The sequence below is a fragment of the Abramis brama genome, assembly GCF_963993115.1.
Source record: "Abramis brama genome assembly, chromosome: 16".
NCBI lineage: Eukaryota > Metazoa > Chordata > Actinopteri > Cypriniformes > Leuciscidae > Abramis > Abramis brama.
Window position 1 is genome coordinate 35,014,357 of NC_139978.1, and position 21,380 is coordinate 35,035,736.

The 21,380-nt window shown below is 37.6% G+C and overlaps 1 protein-coding gene across 2 annotated transcripts in view; it reads right to left on the reverse strand.

Annotated features, from left to right (window-relative positions):
• Positions 1–19,162, reverse strand: part of crb2b (crumbs cell polarity complex component 2b) — a 36,813-nt gene extending 17,651 nt beyond the window's left edge. For both annotated transcript variants that reach the window (XM_084087195.1, XM_084087194.1), the window contains exons 1-6: positions 18,953–19,162; positions 9,516–10,211; positions 7,201–7,396; positions 6,207–6,346; positions 3,930–4,112; positions 3,743–3,856 (exon numbers count right to left, since the gene is read on the reverse strand). In XM_084087195.1, the coding sequence (XP_083943321.1) occupies positions 3,743–3,856; positions 3,930–4,112; positions 6,207–6,346; positions 7,201–7,396; positions 9,516–10,211; positions 18,953–19,019 (1,396 nt within the window). In that variant the 5' untranslated portion in view covers positions 19,020–19,162. The remainder of the gene's footprint in view (positions 1–3,742; positions 3,857–3,929; positions 4,113–6,206; positions 6,347–7,200; positions 7,397–9,515; positions 10,212–18,952) is intronic.
• Positions 19,163–21,380: the final 2,218 nt, after the last annotated feature.

Consider the following 21,380-nt stretch of genomic DNA (forward strand, 5'->3'; position numbering starts at 1 on the left):
ACTCACAGTGGACGGAGCTCTCGGTGCCGAGCGTCCCGGAGCGAGTGCGAGGGATGAGTGATAATAATCTAGATTCCCTCCCTTCCCAGCTGGCTCCTGTCAGTGCTGACATCAGGAATGTTTCTGCCAACTCATTACTGGAGATGTGGGTTGAGTCTGTGTCCGTGTGGGAAGGTTTCAGGAAGCCTGGAACGCACTACACCACTTTTAAAAGCTATATGCATTATATACAGCACTGGCCAAAAGTGACGCTACAAGCTATCAGAGTTGAATTTTCTCTGGAAAATGAGCGCTGGAAATGAACTAAACTCAACTAGACGACTGAAATCCGGCATCCTGAAGTTATTAGTCCAAGCTGTGGGTGTTTGTTGGTCTGTCAGGATCATCTGTCTTAAGCAGCTCTCCTGTAAGCGTCTCACCTCACTTCACACTAAAACACTATTACAACAGGATTTGTTTTCTTAAAGTTGGAGCATGTCTATGATTCAAACTAGGCCTATATCGAAATTATCGAAATATCGCAAATGTATACATCATGATATATGCAATAACTAGGGTCATGAACAAAAGACAAAAGGGCTGAATAACTTTTGTAGCTTTAATAAGAATCAGTATATATTTAATTCATACAGTGAAAACTAAGCAGTGTTTTATTTTTACATTTGATTATTCAGTTTCTGTTGTTAAATAACCCTAATGTAGGATAACCTGAACCCCTAAACCCCGAGGTTTACACTGACGTTAAAATAACACTTCTTATGCCACAGTAAAACACTGATGTTCACTGTCAGAAGTTTAGGGATGTTTTCTAGTCACAAAAAGAATGTGAAACACATATGTAGGTTATATGATTTTAAATATATTTTAAAGATAATTTAAGTTTATTTTACACAATTTTAGCATTATCGTATCACATATCGAATATCGCATTATTTAATGAGTTATCACATATCGCACTTTTCTTCATTATCGTGAAGCCCTAGTTCAAACCGTCTCTCTGTGATTAAGACTGGGAGTGAGAGTTTATACAGAGCTCTTCAGTTTTACTCCCACATTTATTAGAGTAAATAATGTGTTTTGAATATCTAGTACCACTTCATTTGTTGAAGTGAATTTTGGGGTGAACTATCCCATTAATTCTGTCAGGACCACTACCGTCAAATATGATTGACAATTAGCATACAGTTTGGATTGGCGGTATGGTTCCGTTCTGAGCGAGAACTCCCTGCGCAGCCTAGCATGGATAAGAGCAGGGAGAGCAGCAATAATCCCCCCTTGGGGTAAACAGAACAGAGCCAACATCATGAAAATTTGCAAATATATTTAATTCAAGATTTTAAAGCACAACATTATTCGATAATTATTTTGATTCAAGGGGAATCAGAATGCCAAATCCTGACTGGGCAAGAGGAGGAGCTGGGGATGGAGGAGGGTAATTAGCTCCTGAGAAACGCGATAGCTGCTGATAATACTGAAGGAGCTTATATATGTATATGGTGATAGGCGTCGTATTCCTATAGGTAGATGTGGATCAGCTGAGGGTCAGCTGATGCGAGCTTGACTAACGTGACCTGCCAGAACTGACGCTACGCTTGATTTTAAAGGGAAAACAGATTCTTCTGAAAAGCAGACATTTTTTCTTGTTTTAAAGTCCCCCTGTGGTGAAAATCCAGCTTTTAATGTTGTTTATGTGTCTATGTGGTGTTTTTAATATGCTTTAAGACAAACCATGTGTAAATTCATAACTCGACTCCATTGCTGAGTATTTCCTCCTTAAAACTGCAGTGAACCAAAGACAGTCTCAAAAACACGCTTTGAAATCGCTGGTGTTTCTGACGTCACAAACTACCTTGTAACCAATCAGATCAACGTGTGATCGTCAACCAGTGGATCTCTGAGCGGAGTGAGTGAGTGGAGGCTAATTTGCATATTCATAGAACCGCGTATATTAAATGAGGCAAGGGTGTCGAGTTACATTCAAGATATTTTAAGGCATTAAGAATTTTTTTTTCATGGAAAAAACATTTTAATATGTAATTTTTGTGATCAAAGATGAGTTTTAAGTGATAAAATAAAATGATTGACTACAAGGGGACTTTAAAGAGGCTACATGCGATTTTCTGAAATTTAAACTCGCGACTGACACCTGTGGCCAAAAAACGGAACTGCTCTTCCTTTCTGCTCGCTCTCGTACGTGCACACTTCACAAGTCATCCGCTGCAAAGAAGTCAACATTATGTTTACAGAGGTAAGAAAAGTCAAATACATATATTGTTTGAGAAACTAAGTTTGTTTGCTGACTAGCGGTGGTGGCAGAGTGATCTGAAACATTTAACATGAACGCGCTTGATGTCACATCCGCAGACAACGCGCGAAAAATCCGACCCGACAGAAAATAGGAAAAATAGGATACAGGCTTATAGGTGCACCCACTGTGAGCTGACAAGGTGTCAGTATGCTCATCAGGAGATGTTTGAGTCATAAATGGTCAAATAAAAAGGCTATTGTTACGTTTATTTTGGGGAAAAAGTTGCATGTAGCCTCTTTAAGTGTAAAGACATTTGTTATCTTCAGTCATTTTGCTTCTCAAGTAAATGCATCTTGATTTAAGGATGATTAGATATTTGTACTGGAAAACAAGAGAAAAATACTGAGGTAGAAAATCTTTCTTTGCAGTGTAGCTGTACGAGCAAGTTTACCGAGTCGGAAAAGCCTCTCATGCGGAGCTGGTGAAGTGATGCACTAGTTTGAAAATTATGCATTATGGTAAAAGAGTTTAGAGGTCATTTGAGGTGAACAAATAAGTCTTTGTTAATCGATGATCTGCACCCCATTGTGCGAAAAGAAAAGAAATGTTCTTGATGTTTTAATGGCACTAGTGTTCATTTCTGCTGGAAACTGCAGTGAATTGTGTGTATAGGTACATTTTCTGAGTTTTGAAAAGCTTATTTTTTGAGCCTATGTTGTGCATTTAGCAATTGGATATATTTGCATTATCATGGCCGTCAGTTCGGTTTGAAATGTGCTGGGGACAGAGACGCATTCGGAAGTGCATTTTCAGAAGTGCTGGGTACAATGACGCATTCATTTTTTTCTCTTTCGCGCAGGTCATGTTTTGAAAGACGATGTCCTGTAGCTTAATAATGTAAATAAATAAAATATATACAAAAATGTGATGATGTCCGACACGTTTTATGAAGAAGAAAGCCTTAAGTTTACAAAAAGCATTAGACATATGACCCACAATTCTGCTTCATAAGTACCATGTTGACAATATGACATGACGTGGTTTAATGTACCTAAACATTGATTACCAAATTTCTCTCTCATAACCACTGAAAACGGTCAAAAAATCGAACCAAAAGTCAAATTATTATGGACGTAATCTGACATTAAGCATTTCTGCTTCACATTTTCAGCAGGGCAGCGGAGCGGCTGTGGGTTGACTCCCCACGGTTCTCATGGGCTTTATATAGAAGTCCTAACGTGAAAAAGCGTTACGTGGTTTAATGTACCTAAACAACGATCACCAAATATCTCTCTCATATTGCTCCTCATAACCACTGAAAACTGTCAAAAAATCGAACCCAAAGTCCAATTATTATGGACATTAAGTTAAAAGTGGGTACAAAATGACTCATGACGAAATCTGGTGGGAACGCGTACCCACCATCCCCACCGGTGAATTATTTCGATTTTTTTACAGAAAAGGATATGGGTCATACAGAGCAGACGTACACACCTGTGAACCCCGGCGGACACCAGCACTGAAATGCATTGACGAGATCTTCACAGGTTCCTCCGTTTTCACACGGTGCCGACTCACATTCGTTGATGTTCACTGAACAGTTTTCACCTGAGAAACAGAGACGCTGCGGTTACTGATGCGGTTCGATGCTCTGTGAGCAGCGGTCAGCGGTGTTTCTCACCAGTGAACCCAGCGGGACAGTGGCACAGGTATCCAGACGCCTTCTCGAAGCTGAAGTCCTGGTCCAGTTCAGGCAGAACTCTGTAGTGTCTCGAGTCGGAGCGCTGGAAACATTCACCGCCGTTCACACACGGCCTCGCGTCACACTCGTCCACGTCGACCTCACAGTTCTCGCCTTCATAGCCTGAAATACAGAACAGAAGAAACTCGAGGAGAACTGACTTTATACTTCATATTTTCAGTTAGCTTTTATTTGATATTTTAGTAGTGCTGTCAAGTTTGTAAATATATACAAGTGTGTGAGATGCGATTAATCGCAATTAATTGATTTGACAGCACAAATTTTTTACTGTTCATGCTAAGTTTAGTTTCATTATGTGCTTTCATCATTTTATTTATTTATTTATTTTTTCAAATATTGCTATTTAGGTTTAATTTATTTTTATTTCAATTTTATTTTATTTTTATTTCCAGTTGATCATTTTAGTGCTTCAACTTAAACTTTTTTCAGTTTATTGCCAAGACAAACATTTTTATTTTTTGTTTAGTTTAAGTTTTCCAACTAATATCGATAGGCTTATTTTATTTTATTTCAGCTTTATTTCACAGAAATGTTTAACAGAAATGTTTTTAATAGATTTAGTTAAGGAAAATAACCCGATTTCATACTTCCACTAAAAATCACCAGCTGATTAAAAGACAATTACGAACAAAAAAAAAAATATTATTATTGTTATTATATAAGGGAAGTTAGTGAATAGAAAAGATATAAAAACAAATATCTAATGCAATGCAGTAGGCTATAAATACAGTCAAAATACGTTATAGGTACATACGGTTTTTGCAGCTCAGGGATTTTATACTGAACTAAAACTGAAACTAAAACCATTAAAAAAAACATTTTCATTACTTGAAATAAACACCCACAGAAAAATACACAACAAAGTTACAAAACTATAACTGTACATTAAATATAAATATATAAAATAAAAACTGATTCAAAATATGAATTAAAACTATAATAGTATCTCAACGGTCCTAAAATAACACTGGCTGCAGCATTAAACATCTCATTTGTCGTGATTTAGCAGATGCTTTAATCCGAAGCGACTTTCACACTTGGATCAACCAGAGGTGAAGAGCAATCAAGCCTTGCCAGATCTTTAACCTCTAAGCCCTATTAAGCAGCATTTATAAGAGCATTCGTGTGCTTCTGCTTCATTAGTGAGGGGAAATGTAACTGTTAATTGTTTAAAGAAAGATTAAAAAATTGGGTGAGGTTAGAAGCTCCGTGGAGAAGATTATGACTTGAACAGATGGACTGACACAAAACACTTTACCCTATTTATTTATTTGTCACAGTTTTTATAATCTGAATCCACTATAATTTGTTTGTTTTATACTTATATAGCTTTTTTCCTGAATACTATTAAATGTAAAGGATTTGTTGTGGAGTGAGGAAATAAAACACAAGTTTATAAAGTTTATAATGTTTTTAAACCAGTATTTTATATCATTTTTAAATGTATAAAATGTAAAATAATATAATATATAATGTAAAATAAAATAATAAAATGTGACTTATCCGTTTAATATAATATCATTTAATATAATATAAAATATAGTGTAAAATAAATTAATAAAATGTGACTAATCGGTTTTCTTTTCTGTCAACAATGCAATTTTGACATGATGCGACTTTTATGGACAATATGGTACATCTACTTCAATAAAACCATTCCTTTCATATACTGTATACACACAATACACTCACCAGACACTTTATTAGGTCACCTGTTCAACTGCTCATTAACACAAATATCTAATCAGCCAATCGTATGGCAGCAACTCAATGTAGATGTAGACATGATCAAGATGATCTGCTGAAGTTCAAACTGAGCATCAGGTAATTTAAGTGACTTTGACACACAACACACCAAACCTTGAAGCAGAAGAGCATCTCTGAACACACAACACACCAAACCTTGAAGCAGAAGAGCATCTCTGAACACACAACACACCAAACCTTGAAGCAGAACAGCATCTCCAGCAGCAGAAGACCACAAATAGTATTTATTCAATGCTAATGTCCATTTAGATCTCATGGTTCTCTTTGCAATTGCTTCCATGTTTCTCTAGGTGGCAGTGTGGTGTAAGAGATCATCACTGATTTCATCACACTATAATGATGGAATTGATTAGCAACAAAATGAGCTTTTGAATGCATGAATAAACACAATAAAGATATGATGAATAGGTTGAATTACAGACTGGTTACCTGGCCAGCAGAGGCAGGAATACTGGTTAACTCCTTCCTGGCAGGTGGCAGCGTGCAGACATGGGTCAGACACACACTCGGGGATGTCTTCTTCACAGAAAGAGCCTATAAATCCAGTGCCACTGCAGTCACACACATAGCTGTAATGCAAAGCACAGTCTGATGTGTGAAGAAATGAACTGTGGTTTGAACTGTTTTAAAGGACAAACATCATTTCTGTTCACATAGTGTTTTAGTGTTTACAGTTTAATGATGTACAAAAGCTTTTTAACTCATTCCATGTAGCTAAAACCTGCTTTAATGCTTTAATATTTCCGCCTTAAATACTTCACAATACATATGGAATACGGTAACAGTATTTAAGCAAACTGGATTTATTTTTATTTGAAAACTTTTAATGTCCCCATGTAGTCAATAGTTTTATTTCTTAAAACTCATCTTTGATCACCAAAAGGACATATTTAAAAGTTTTTTCCTTCAAATAGCCTGAATGTAACTCGACACCCTTGCCTCATTTAGTATGCGCGGTTCTATGAATATGCAAATGAGCCCCGCCTCCACTCACTCACTCAGCTCAGAGATCCACTGGTTGACGATCACACGTTGATCTGATTGGTTACAAGGCAGTTTGTGACGTCAGAAACACCAGCGATTTCAAAGCGTGTTTTTGAGACTGTCTTTGGTTCACTGCAGTTTTAAGGAGAAAATACTCAGCAATGGTGTCGACTTATGAATTTACACATGGTTTGTCTTAAAGCATATTAAAAACACCATATAGACGTATAAACAACATTAAAAGCTTGATTTCACCACAGGGGGACTGTTTATATGTTTTTAATATGCTTTAAGACAAACCATGTGCAAATTCATCAGTCAAGCGAGTGGATCAGGTCGTCACTGATCGAGTGGAGGCGGGGGCTAATTTGCATATTCATTGTTCCTGTAGAACTCAACCAATCAGATGACAAACCTCAGATTGATCAAATACACTCACCTGTTCACCATATCCACACACGTCCCTCCATGTTGGCAGGGTGAACTGTCACACTCGTTGATGTCCAGCTCACAGTTGATGCCCTCGTATCCCGGCACACACGCACAGGTGTACAGACCCACATGATCATGACAGGTGGCGCCGTTCTTACAGGGATCCTCGTCACATTCATCAATGTCCACTTCACAGTTCACCCCTACAACACACACACATGCAGACTGTGTTTCCAATTTAACATTAACAGAGTTTTTAAACATTGTTTTAGGACATTGTATATCTTCTAATGGTGCAGTTTGAAAATTATAATCATTCAGTACCATGGTATACACTAGTACCAGTCAAATTTGGACAAGCTTGACTGAACTTTTTTCATGATGTTTATTTAATATCTTTTTAGATGCCGTTCAAAAAACTGCTTAAATGTCTGAAATTGTTTTTGATGACAAATAAAAATTGTCTATAAATAGAATTCTTTATACATCTACTCTTTAGAAAAATTATATAAATAAATAAATAAACAAATAAATATAAAATAAGCTAGTTAAATAATTAATTAAAAATAAATTGATAGAGAAAACATCCAAAGAAAATCAAATATAAGATTTTTTACATAACTATTATAAATAAATAAATAAATACATTTTATTTGCAGTGAAGTCAGCTGAGAGAAGGTCTAAGAAAAGTCGAATATACGAATATTATAAAATAATTATTATAAATAACGAACTAAATAAATATTTGCATCCAAGTTGGCTAAGAGAATGTCCAAAAGAAACTCAAATATAAGAATATTATAAAACAATTATTATAAATTAATAAATAAATATTTTCAGTGCATTCGGCTGAAAGAATGTCAAAAGAAACTCAAATATAAAAAATATTTTTAAATAATTTTAAATAAATAAACAGCTATTAGCAGTAAAGTCGTCAGAGAGAATGTCCAAAGAAACTCAAATATACAAATTTTTTATTTGTTAAAGATTTTTTGGTCAATAATATAACTCATACATATTCACAACTTTATTATTATTTGAAAATATGTAAAAAATATTCATAAAGAAAGAGCAGACTCTTCTATGTTCTAATGCTTATAAGATAATATAATACGCTTTAGTTTATTCCAGAATCTCATGTATTGTAACCATCTTATTTTGTAATCGAATGTTTTGTTTATGGTCTTCATGATTGTAAATGTGTTCTTTGTTGCAAAATTAATGTTTTTGACTGAAAGTGTATATTAAAGTAGATTAGCACTGTACCCAGCAAGCAATTTTGCGTTTTTAAAGACGTTTAAAAGACGTCTAATAGCCTTCCAAACCAGTGCTTGAAGTGGGGGAAAAAAGGTGCCGTACTCTCTTGCATGGCATTTGAGATTTCTACAGTGAAAAACAAAACTTGGAGATATTGCTAGTACAACAACAATTTATTGATATTTATTAACAACATAAATGTATTTAAACAAGTTGTGTATGTGTGTGTGTGTGTGTGTGTGCGTGCGTGAAAACGGAACTACTCCAAGTCTGCAAGTCCAAAAAAACATTTATGGTGAGATTACTACATTTTATTTAATTAAATGCATTTATAGTGAGATTATTATATTTTCATGTCATATTCTGTGTTAATTTTGACCACGAACCACGCGCTGTCACTTTAATTCAGCGCGTGCAGCACAGCGAAAATAGACTCGGTGCAGAAATGATCGTTGCACTGCTGTATACGCACCGCTCCTGGAACGCATTGCCGGACCGCATGTGAAAGCTCGAACCTGTTAATATGGGTGCGGGAAAGGAGTATATGTGAAATGGGCGTGACACTGACGCTTTTTTTGTCAGTGGTAGAGTACCGGCTACATGCGAGAAGTAGCAGTACGCAAGAAAAAGTGCAGGTACGCTTTGGAGTAAAATGCAGAAGTGCCGGTACTGCGTACCGGTGAGTACCGCCCCACTTCAAGCACTGTTCCAAACACAGCCCAGACGTCTAGGCTGAAACAAGGCAAAATTTGGGCTGTCAGTGAAAACTGAATAGAAGTCTAAACCACAGCCCAAGAATAGACTAGTCATCAATTAGAAAACAAAGAAATTAAATGAGTGAAGAAATGAAACCAAACACCTTGTAATCACTGTTGACTTTGCTTACATGATGGAATATCAAACATCTCACAAGTTATTTTGGCAAAAACGACATGTAACCAAATTCAAGGTTATTTTGTCTAGAAGCGAGTTACTCACAGCCGGACTATATCGGGTCTATAGTTAACCGAGACGGAGAAATAACAGATATTGCTTGCTAGCCACAGTATGTTTGACAGTCCTTACCTGTAAACCCAATAAAACATTCGCAGATGTAGCGGTCCTTCCCGTTGATGCACGTCCCGTTGTTCTCACAGGGTTGGGATGCGCACTCGTTGATGTCAATGTCACAGTGGTAACCTTGAAAACCAGGTACACAGTAGCAGTGATACACACCAGGACCGTCCTGACAGATGGCTCCGTTCCTGCAGGGCTGCGACACACACTCGTCGACGTCTTCTTCACAGTGTTGACCCCTGAACCCCGCGGGACACTGGCACTCGTACCCGTTTGGCGCCCACACACAGGTGGCGTTGTTGTGGCACGGGTCATCGGCACAGTTTCGTACCCTCGTCCTGCAGTCCTCCCCGCTGTATCCGATGGGACAGTGACACGAGTATCCGTTAACCTCATCCACACAGAAGCTCTTGACCCCTGGACAGGGGCTACTCTCACATTCATCGATGTCCAGGGTGCAGTTGAGTCCATCGAACCCGTCGGGACACACACAGGTGTAGTTCTCCGTTCCTAAAATGCTGTTGCACCTGGAGACACAGCCTGCATCTTTACACGGGTCGTATAAAAGCTCACAGTTTACACCTGTGTATAGAGGCGGAGAGCGAGAGCACACACACTCGTAGCCGTTCACAGTCGGTACACAGGTGCTGTTGTTCTGGCATGGAGAAGACACACACACTTCAGACGTGACCGTGCAGAACACACCTGCGGGTACAAACCACGATTTAGAATTAGTCATTAGGAGATGTTTCTATGCAAAGTTGACTTGCATACACACACTGCAGGGACTGTGACCCTAGAGCAAGCCGAGGTTAAAGGTCAAGTGTGTGAGGTGTTTTTATGGAATTCTTCACATTCCAGTTGTGGAACAGGATTGTGACAGACAGAGATAGATAGATAGATAGATAGATAGATAGATAGATAGATAGATAGATAGATAGATAGATAGATAGATAGATAGAGACGAGAATACTTTTTGTGCGCAAAAAACAAACAAAACTACCGACTTTATTCAACTCTTCATTTTCTTCTGTGTTTCTCTGAGTGAGTTCACGTAGTGTAACTTCTGGGTTGTACGTCAGAACGGAGGATCACTATTGGCCAGCATCACACGCATCACACACATGACCAGCGTCGGCCAATAGTGAGCCTCCGTTCTGACGTTCAACCCAGAAGCGCTGCGCTGTTACACTACGTGAACTCACTCAGAGAGTTGAATAAAGTTGGTAGTTTTGTTTGTTTTTTGACGGGTTTGCACACAAAAAGTATTCTCGTCACTTGATAAACTTAAGGTTGAGCCACTGTAGTCACTTGGACTATTTTAAACATTGTCTTTACTAACTTTCTGGGCCGGCAAGTTTCAATTACATAGAAGCCTATGGAGGAGTGAGACAGCTCTTAGATTTCATCAAAAATATCTTAATTTGTGTTCTGAAGATGGACGAAAGTCTTACGGGGTTGGAACAACATGAGGGAGAGTAATTACTGACAGAATTCTCATATTTGGATGAACTAACCCTTTAATGTCACCGAGATCTCAGATGAGAGTTGCAAGAGCCTTTAAAACGACATTCAGGACAAGTGTGTTGTGTGATAGCAGTCCTGAACACACACACACATCGGGCTGGAAACTGCAGATTTAGACTGGGATTGAATTGGGATAAAGGGGTTTTGGTCCTCACTAGCACCTCCACCGGCAGATGGGCGAGCGGCGTAACCGTCTTACACACTCACACACTTACACACACTGACTTAACCTCCACCAGATGCTCCGTCAATGGATTGTGTCAGCTTGACCGACCACCAGTCACCGAGACTAATCCGTCCTCACATACGTGATGCTAAATATACCTGTGTCAATCACAAAGCCTGCAAACCCCCAATAACTGCTCCATGCTGGTTACCGGTGACTACATTTGAGAAATCACTGCAAATGTTATACTTAAACCATTTTTGTATCCCACTATTTGTTTTTGTTATTTCGAGAATCAGTCAATTTTAGATTTATGGAATAGTCTAAATTAGTTCATGTTGGTTATTGCATTAACAGTATTTATTAATCTTTGGTAACATTAGTCAATAAAAATACACTGTTAGTTCATGTCAACTCAGGTCCATTAAACAACATTAACATACACATGCTGAAATGAACATTAACTAAGATTAATAAATGCTTTTAAAGTATTTATCATTGTTAGTTAATGTAGTTAACTAATAATAAATGGAAGTATTTGTATATAAACTGTGAAAAGTTTTTGGATTTTATGCTTTATGGTGTATTTTGTGGTTGATTTATTACGGTTTCCTGATTGTAAATTTTGTAAAGCTCTTTATGTCTGCTTTTTACCATTTACACTGAACAAAATTATAAACGCAACACTTTGGCTTTTACCTCCATTTTTCATGAGCTGAACTCAAAGATCTAAGACTTTTTCTATGTACACAAAAGGCCTATTTCTCTCAAATATTGTTCACAAATCTGTCTAAATCTGTGTTAGTGAGCACTTCTCCTTTGCTGAGATTATCCATCCACCTCACAGGTGTGGCATATCAGGATATTTATTAGACAGCATGATTATTGCACAGGTGTGCCTTAGGCTGGCTACAATAAAAGGCCACTCTAAAATGTGTAGTTTTACTGTATTGGGGGGGTCCGGGGGGGGTCGTCCGAAAATGATGGATGAATGGCACAACAATGGGCCTCAGGATCTCATCACGGTATCTCTGTGCATTCAAAATGCCATCATTAAAATGCACCTGTGTTCGTTGTCCATAACATACGCCTGTCCATACCATAACCCCACCGCCACCATGGGCCACTCGATCCACAACGTTGACATCAGCAAACCGCTCACCCACACGACGCCATACACGCTGTCTGCCATCTGCCCTCTACAGTGAAAACCGGGATTCATCCGTGAAGAGAATACCTCTCCAAAGTGCCAGACGCCATCGAATGCGAGCATTTGCCCACTCAAGTCGGTTACGACGACGAACTGCAGTCAGGTCGAGACCCCGATGAGGACGACGAGCATGCAGATGAGCTTCCCTGAGACGGTTTCTGACAGTTTGTGCAGAAATTCTTTGGTTATGCAAACTGATTGTTGCAGCAGTTGTCCGGGTGGCTGGTCTCAGACGATCTTGGAGGTGAAGATGCTGGATGTGGAGGTCCTGGGCTGGTGTGGTTACACGTGGTTTTGGTTGTGAGGCCGGTTGGATGTACTGCCAAATTCTCTGAAACGCCTTTGGAGACGGCTTATGGTAGAGAAATGAACATTCAATTCACGGGCAACAGCTCTGGTGGGCATTCCTGCAGTCAGCATGCCAATTGCACAGTCCCTCAAAACTTGCGACATCTGTGGCATTGTGCTGTGTGATAAAACTGCACATTTTAGAGTGGCCTTTTATTGTGGCTAGCCTAAGGCACACCTGTGCAATTTTGTTTAAGGATTTTTGGAAGTTGTTTTGCAGGAAAACAAGGCAAAAATACTGAATAAGAAGTGAAGGACACATTTAAACATTAGTCTTTAAACGTAAGCCTTCACACTTTCAGTAAACAAGAGCAGAGAGAGAAACTGTGTCAAGAGGTCTAGTGACTGTGAATGACCTACAGTCTCTCTAATCCAGGATCATCTGCTCTGGGAGACGGGGGGGGGGGGATGAGCTTTAGAAAGAGACTTGAACACTGATCATCAATAAAAAGAATAGATTTTGATGTTGTTGTTGAAATAAAAGCGTAGATCTGAAGTCTAGACGGGGCAGGCAGAGCTTACGATGGGCTTCAGAAGCTTCACTTTACAATAAAGTCAAGTGAAAAACATCTCAGAGCAGCAGAAGAGTCCTCAAACCCCCTCAAAGAGACGTGTGGTATGAACCCTCAGGACAGAAGACTGTCTCAGACCCCCGTCCCGAGCAAAACCACTATAGATCCTTTAATAAACACATACCATTCAATATTATTTGCTTCTCTACAAGCCAGTGTGTCTAATCAGCAAACTCAACCTTTCACATGCATAAACTGGAAAAATTGTGATTAATCGCATCGAACATAAAAGTTTGTAAAAATATAGGCTATATCTATATATCTGTATATCTCTATATATATATGTATATATATATATATATATGTATGTATATATATATATATATATATATATATATATATATATATATATATATATGAACACACACACGCGCACACACATATATATATATATTTACAAACTTTTATGTCAGATGCGATTAATTGCGATTAACCGATATGACAGCAATAGCTTTTTTGCTTAGTATTTTTGTCTTGTCTTCCATAAAAAATACCACACAAAAAAATCTTAAATCAAGATAAATTTACTTGACAAGCAAAATTACTGAAAAACAATCATCAAACTTAAGTGAGTTTGTACTTAAAACAAGAAAAAATTGGGAAAACAATGTTATTTTTCTAACCTTACAAACATATGTCCTTGTAATCATATTTTACGGTTACTGAATTGTGTTCTGTCTGCGATCGTCTGCATTTAAACTACAGCAGAGCAATAAAGAGCCATTAGAAAAGTGAAGTATAAGTGACCCTAAAACCACAATCCACACAGATAACGGCACACTAACAGCCCTGAGCTTAAGTTTCCCCAAATCCTGTTTTGATGAAACTCTAAAGCGGCCGTAATGAACACACAGGTACAGTCTCTCGCTTAAAGGCATTTCATTCTCAGGCTGTTTCTGTCATGTTTTCTTTGTCATAGCCAGTCAAAAATATATTGCATATTTCAACCAACTGCTGTTATTACCAACTCCTGAACAAATGAGAATCAAATATGTGGCTCCATGTTCAACATTTTAGAATCTTCAAAAGACATTGAAGTTATTTTTATGTAATACACACAGTTTTAAAGCAGCTTTACAGAAAATCATGATGTTAATGTTTATAATATCCTAATATCTTCACTGGAGCTGGGCGATAATATAGTTATAATATAATGCTATGATACAAGCAATTATGCAGTTAAGATTTGCTAAAGTATATATATCACTTTACTTGAGTGTACTATATGTATTCGGATAAAGTTGTACGTACTTATATATCCAACTGCTAAACGATAATATTGTATAATTTTACAAAATAAAAATCGGCCAGTTGAGAATTTCTGTTTTGATTTGTTTGAGTTTACTGTATGTATGCATATAGAGTTGTGCGATAATACAGTTTACATTTGTGCAAATATATATATATATATATATATATATATATATATATATATATATATATATATATATATATATATGTTTTTACATTGTACTTATATTTTGAAAATACCTACGTGTAATTAAGCTGTAATTAATTTATGTAATTACATTTGTAATTACACTGTTGACCCTTTCCTTACACCCACCCATACCACACACACCTGTCCCTAACCTTACCCGTATCACACCTCAGTAGCAGCAATGTGTTTTACAATACAATCTGAACACAATAAGTACATTGTACTTAAAGCCACTTAATATAAAGTGGGACCTAAAATTACATATTTGATATATGACATATTTGATCTGGTTTGTAAAGATAAAGGAATAATGTTTGAAGGAGTGCTGGTCCTGGACTTCATCAAACACTCATTATGACTGGAGAAACATGACACAACACACATTAGTGTGTGTGACCCGACGCCCTCTGACATCTGTGTGTCCGACAGATGAAGATCTCCAGAGAGACGGAGGAATCCTGAGCCTGGTACAGACTCACACCAACAGCAGAGAGCAGGGGGGAAACACTCACACACACACACTCCCTCACTCTCTCTCTCACACACACACACACACACACTCACAGACTGACACTCTCACTCTCACACACTCCCTCACACTCTTACACACACACACACACACACACACACAAAACCGTTCAAAAGGAGTCATTATGACTTGTTTTTTAAATTCAATTAATGAATAAATTAATGAAATTAATATTTTTATTGAGAAAGGATGCATTAAATTGATCCATTATTTTTGGTAAAACCATATTAAAAATGTTTTAATTAAAATAAAATAAAATATATATTTGATTTTTAAACCAAAAAGAGCAAAAGAGAATATATATATACATTTTATTTATTTTTTATTTATTTTTTCAGGTTTTTTCTCTTTTGCTCTTTTATATATATATATATATATATATATATATATATATATATATATATATATATATATATATATATATACTCTAAACTATGTGTTTTGAGTCTCACTTCATCCATCTGAGATAAGTGTCTCTGTGCTGTTCTGATGCAATTCCAGAAAACATCCCTCTATACTGGAAAACACAAACACTTTTCTGGAGATCATGGGTTTAATGTAACTAAATCCTTGGAAAACAACAATAACTCCCTGGAGAAAGAATTTTACGTGTTGTTTTCAAACACAAACTAAGTTCCTCCAGTCATGGTCACGGCTTCATCACAGCTTAAAAATACATTCAGTCAAAACAACTGTGAGCTGCTATTCCACTTAAACACAAAGAGTGAAGTGGCAGCGCTCTCCAGCGGGGTTTCCATGGCGATGGTCAACTATGTTGCACATCTTGCCCTGCGCTTTCAATCTGCCCAAAAGTACCCAGAATTCAGGCTTCCCGCAAGTGCAGAAATAGGTCACGGCTTCATTAGGGTGGAGCTCCCGAAATCACTTGCACTGAAACTCCCACCAGAACAATGAGAGACACACTCATCCGAATGGCATGATGACACACTACTGTTTCATTCATAAGCTAATGATGAACTGTGATAAACAGCTCATTAGTTGCAAGCATCAAGTTTACTATTGCTCAAGCTAACGGAGTGTGAATCATCCAGTCCTGAATGATTCCTCAAATCATGTATTGTTGAGGAGAATGTGCTGCTATTTTACTAAATGATTAGATGCACTATTTTCACCTGCTGGACCAGAAAACAGGTGGAAAAATGCCACAGATGCACATTAAAGGAGGAACAGCCTAGCAACACCCTAGCAACCACCACCAACACCCTATAAACCACCAAGCAACATCCTAGCAACCACCCACAACATCCTAGAAACAGCACAGCAATGCTCTAGCAACCACCCACAACACCCTAGAAACAGCCTAACGACACCCTAGCAACCACCACCAACACCCTATAAACCACCAAACAACGTCCTAGCAACCACCCACAACATCCTAGAAACAGCACAGCAATGCTCTAGCAACCACCCACAACACCCTAGAAACAGCCTAACGACACCCTAGCAACCACCACCAACACCCTATAAACCACCAAACAACGTCCTAGCAACCACCCACAACATCCTAGAAACAGCACAGCAATGCCCTAGCAACCACCCACAACACCCTAGAAACAGCCTAGCAACACCCTAGCAACCACCCACAACATCCTAGAAACAGCCAAGCAATGCCCTAGCAACCAAGCAACACCTTAGCAATCACCCACAACATCCTAGAAACAGCCAAGCAATGCCCTAGCAACCAAGCAACACCCTAGCAATCACACACAACACCCTAGAAACAGCCTAGCAACACCCTAGCAACCACCAACACCCTAGAAACAGCCTAGCAATGCCGAACAACACCCTATAAACCACCAAGCAATGCCCTAGCAACCACAAAGCAATAACCTAGCAATCACACACAACACCCTAGAAACAGCCTAACAACGCCCTAGCAATCATCCACAACATCCTAGAAACAGCCTAACGACGCCCTAGCAACCACCAACAACACCCTATAAACCACCAAGCAATCCCAAGCAATCATCCACAACATCCTAGAAACACCCCAGCAATGCTCAAGCAACCACCCACGACAACCTAGAAACAGCCTAGCAATGCCCTAGCAAACACAACACCCTAGAAACAGCCTAACAACGCCCTAGCAGCCACCAACAACACCCTATAAACCACCAAGCAATGCTAGCAATCATCCACAACAACCTAGAAACAGCCTAGCAATGCCCTAGCAATCAATAGCGATCCCTTTAATCATTGTCATTTAGTAATCAGATCGCGTGAGTTTTTGAATCGAAATCACAATCTTTTAACGATTAGTCGCGCAGCTTTACACTGACTCCAATTAAAGGAGAAGTTCACTTTTAAAATGAAAATTCTGTCATCATATAATCACCCTCATGTTGTTTCAAACCTGTATGAATTTCTTTCTTCTGCTGAACAGAAAGGAAGATATTTAGAAGAATGTCAGTAACCAGACAGTTTTTGGGTCCCATTGACTTCCATAGTATATTTTTTTCCTACTATGGAAGTCAATGGGACCCAAAAACTGCCTGGTTACTGATATTCTTCTAAATATCTTCCTTTCTGTTCAGCAGAAGAAAGAAATTCATACAGGTTTGAAACAACATGAGGGTGATTATATGATGACAGAATTTTCATTTTAAAAGTGAACTTCTCCTTTAAAGGATGCATTCGAGTTTACACCCAAACTCATGTTTTCATGCTAGTTTCCCCCTCAGGAGCCCAGCAGCAGCTGAAGGAGTGTGTGTGTGTGTGTGTGTGTTTCTGATTCTCACTCATTCTGAAGGATCTGACGGCCAGCTGGCTGCACTCGTCCTCTACATGCGCTAATTCCCAATTACTGCACCTCTTCTCTTAGGACACCCCACCGCAGATGGTGCCACTACTCTCTCTCTCTCTCTCTCTCTCACACACACACACACACACTCAGTAAACGCATCTGCTTACAGGACAAAACAACCTGTCAACTGCAGATGCTCAGCCTCATAATGCAGAACTCTTCACTGAGACACTTGTTGCACTGAATCCTTTAATTACAGGATTTAGAGAATCCAAACAAAACACAGACTATATATAAAGTCTAATAATAATATAATAATGTGCGTCACAACGGTGTCTTGTAGTGTGACATGCTATTCAATATTTATTGCTGTATTTGTTAATTCTTCTATATACAAATGTTATGGACATGTTATACATGAACTGTTTTCTACTATAAGCTCTATTCTACTGTACAAAAGTTCGGGGGAAAGTTGATACAAATTTCTATGTGAATATATTGTAGCCTAAACTGTAATTTATTCCTGTGATCAAAGCTGAATTTTCAGCATCATTACTCCAGTCTTCAGTGTCACATGATCCTTCAGAAATCACTCTAATATGATGATTTACTGCTCAAGAAACATTTATGATTATTATCAATGTTGTGCTGCTTCATATTTTGTGGAAACCATGATTTAAAAAATATATTTTTTTAGATAGAAAGTTCAAAAGAACAGCATTTATTTGAAAAATAAATCTTCTGAAACATTATAAATGTCTTTAGTCTGTCACTTTTGATTAAAAATAAATAAATCTAACTAAACCCTTCACACAGGTTTTTCATTGCTCAAATGCGCTTTAGAAATAAGTAAAATATGAACTCATAATCATAAAGACGTGTCTCTTACCCAGCTTGAACATGAACGACAGCAGGACTGCTCTTTTATATCGTACATAAATCCGTCCAAACTCCATGTCCTGAAGTGATGCTTGACTTCCAGCCTCTAAACCTGCGGACACTTGTGGAAATATTCCCAGATCATCGTGTTTTCATCCTGAGGGAAGCTCTGTGTGTTCTCTGAGTCTCGATCAGTTCAACTCCTTCACTCTCTCTCTCTCTGGGATGATGGAAAACACAGCGTGGAAGTTTATCCTTTATCCTGCTCCTATCAAACTCTCTTCTGCTGGATGGAGGAGCACAATCTGTCAAATCTTCATCTCTGTCGCTCCTCTCTCTCTCTCTCTCTGTGTGTGTGTGTGTATCTCTCGCTCTCACTCACTATGATTGTCACTGAAGAACTCCTCCCTCCCTCCCTCTCTCTCTCTCTCTCTCCCTCTTTCTCTCTGTGTGTGTGTGTGTGTGTGTGTGTGTCTCTCTCTCTCTCTCTAGGAGCAGATGGCCATTACCTCTGACCACTTTTACATGACCTTCATAACAAATGAGTGTTAGTTTAAGCTAATTCCGCTGTTAAACCTGACAGAAATGGGAAGAAAGAACATAGTAAATAGCCTAGAGAGGGAGGGAGGGAGAGAGAGAGAAAGAAAGAAAGAGAGAGAGAGAAAGAAAGAGAGAGAGAGAGAGAGAGACAAAATGTTGCAATTGTTCACAATTTCTTTTAAATCATTTCGTCTCTCAATATGAAATGCATGAATAATAACAAAACTGCATGCATAATAATAACAATAATAAACAGAAAAAGTTGCTTAAAGTAGTTTCAGATTAAGTAAATTTTTGAACCAAAATCTCAAATATTAAGAGCAGTGTTGTTATCATTAAGATGCTATTAATATTTTGAATTAGTTTTTTATTTGAATATTTTTAGTTTAGTTAATTTGCTCAGTAATTTTGTTGTAATTTTGTTGTTGTTACTTTAGTGTTTTATTTTTAATTTATTTCAGTTTTAGTTATTTCAATCAATTTAAACAAAATAATTAGTGTATATATACAGTATATGTATATTATTTTAAGTAAAGTAAAAAAAAGTATGGCTTTAGTTTTAGTTAACTTTAATATCCCTGGTTAAGAGTAAAAAAAACACACATTTTAACGTTAAATAATGTATTTTTTATATCTTTATCTCCTAGATAAACCACTTATCTTTACTCAGTTAACATGCTAGTAATATAGTCAAAAAATAAATATATTATTTTAAACTTTTATTATTATTTTCACATACATTTAAAATATAGTTTAACAGCATAAACAAATATATATATATATATGATGGAATATATATTGTGCACATGATTGTGAACACGGCTGCCGTCAGCTGTCTTTACTCTGATCGGCTCTGACATTAATACAGATCTGATCTCATAAACACTCATGCTGGTTCATGAACGACTTCTGCTGATGGTGTAAACACAGGTATCTTCATTCAACAACTCCAGTCTGCATTCCTGACGGGACACACATTAATCCCAGCGGGGTTTTCCTCTTCAGGATCCGTCTAAACGGCCTGGAAAAGTTCCAGACATTTTATTCAAATGAGGGAGATTAAGAGCTTTACAACACATTCTTGTGTAAGGTGTTTCACTTCAAATCAACCGGCTTGAAAAGTTGTAAAATGGACCCAATGTTTGTTCCTATACAGCATAAAAACCATATGAATTATTAATGTTGAATTATGAGTCCTATAAGACTGTTAAGACTGAGGTCCCATTGCAAAACATCAGACCTGTCTCTGACATATGGAAGTGGAACACATCAGAATCGAAAAGATCAGATTCCATGTGGTTTGTGCTGTTCACACTTATAATAATAATAATAATAATAATAATAATATATATATAACATTATATATGGGGGATATTAAATGATTAAATATCATTTAATAGAATATAAGCATAATAAGGCCGCTTTAAGGAAGCAGTCCTGTGTGACTGGCAGGATGACGTGTGTTGGAAGAATCCCCGTCTCACTCAGCTCTACATCTGACTAATATCAGTATTATTACAGCATGAACTTTAATTAAAGGATAAAACAGCAGTCAGCAGATAATGAAGATGAGTGAAAACACACACACACATACACACTTGACCGGATCACTGTTAGGAGTGACCACAGAAAGACTGAGATTGTGCCGTCAGGATTTTCTCATCCTCTTCTTCAAATTTGACAGAATTAGACATCTTTCAGCTCATCAGCAACAATCACTCTGTCAGCAGCCTGTCTCTAATCTATAACCTTGTAAAGCCTGACATATGAAATAATGTAACTACATAATGTAACTACACTAATAAGATAACTACACATAAGCTACATAAATACATCAACTAACCATTCATGTTATAGTGGAAAAACAGCTAAATTTTCTTCAGAGGCTCAAACAGAGC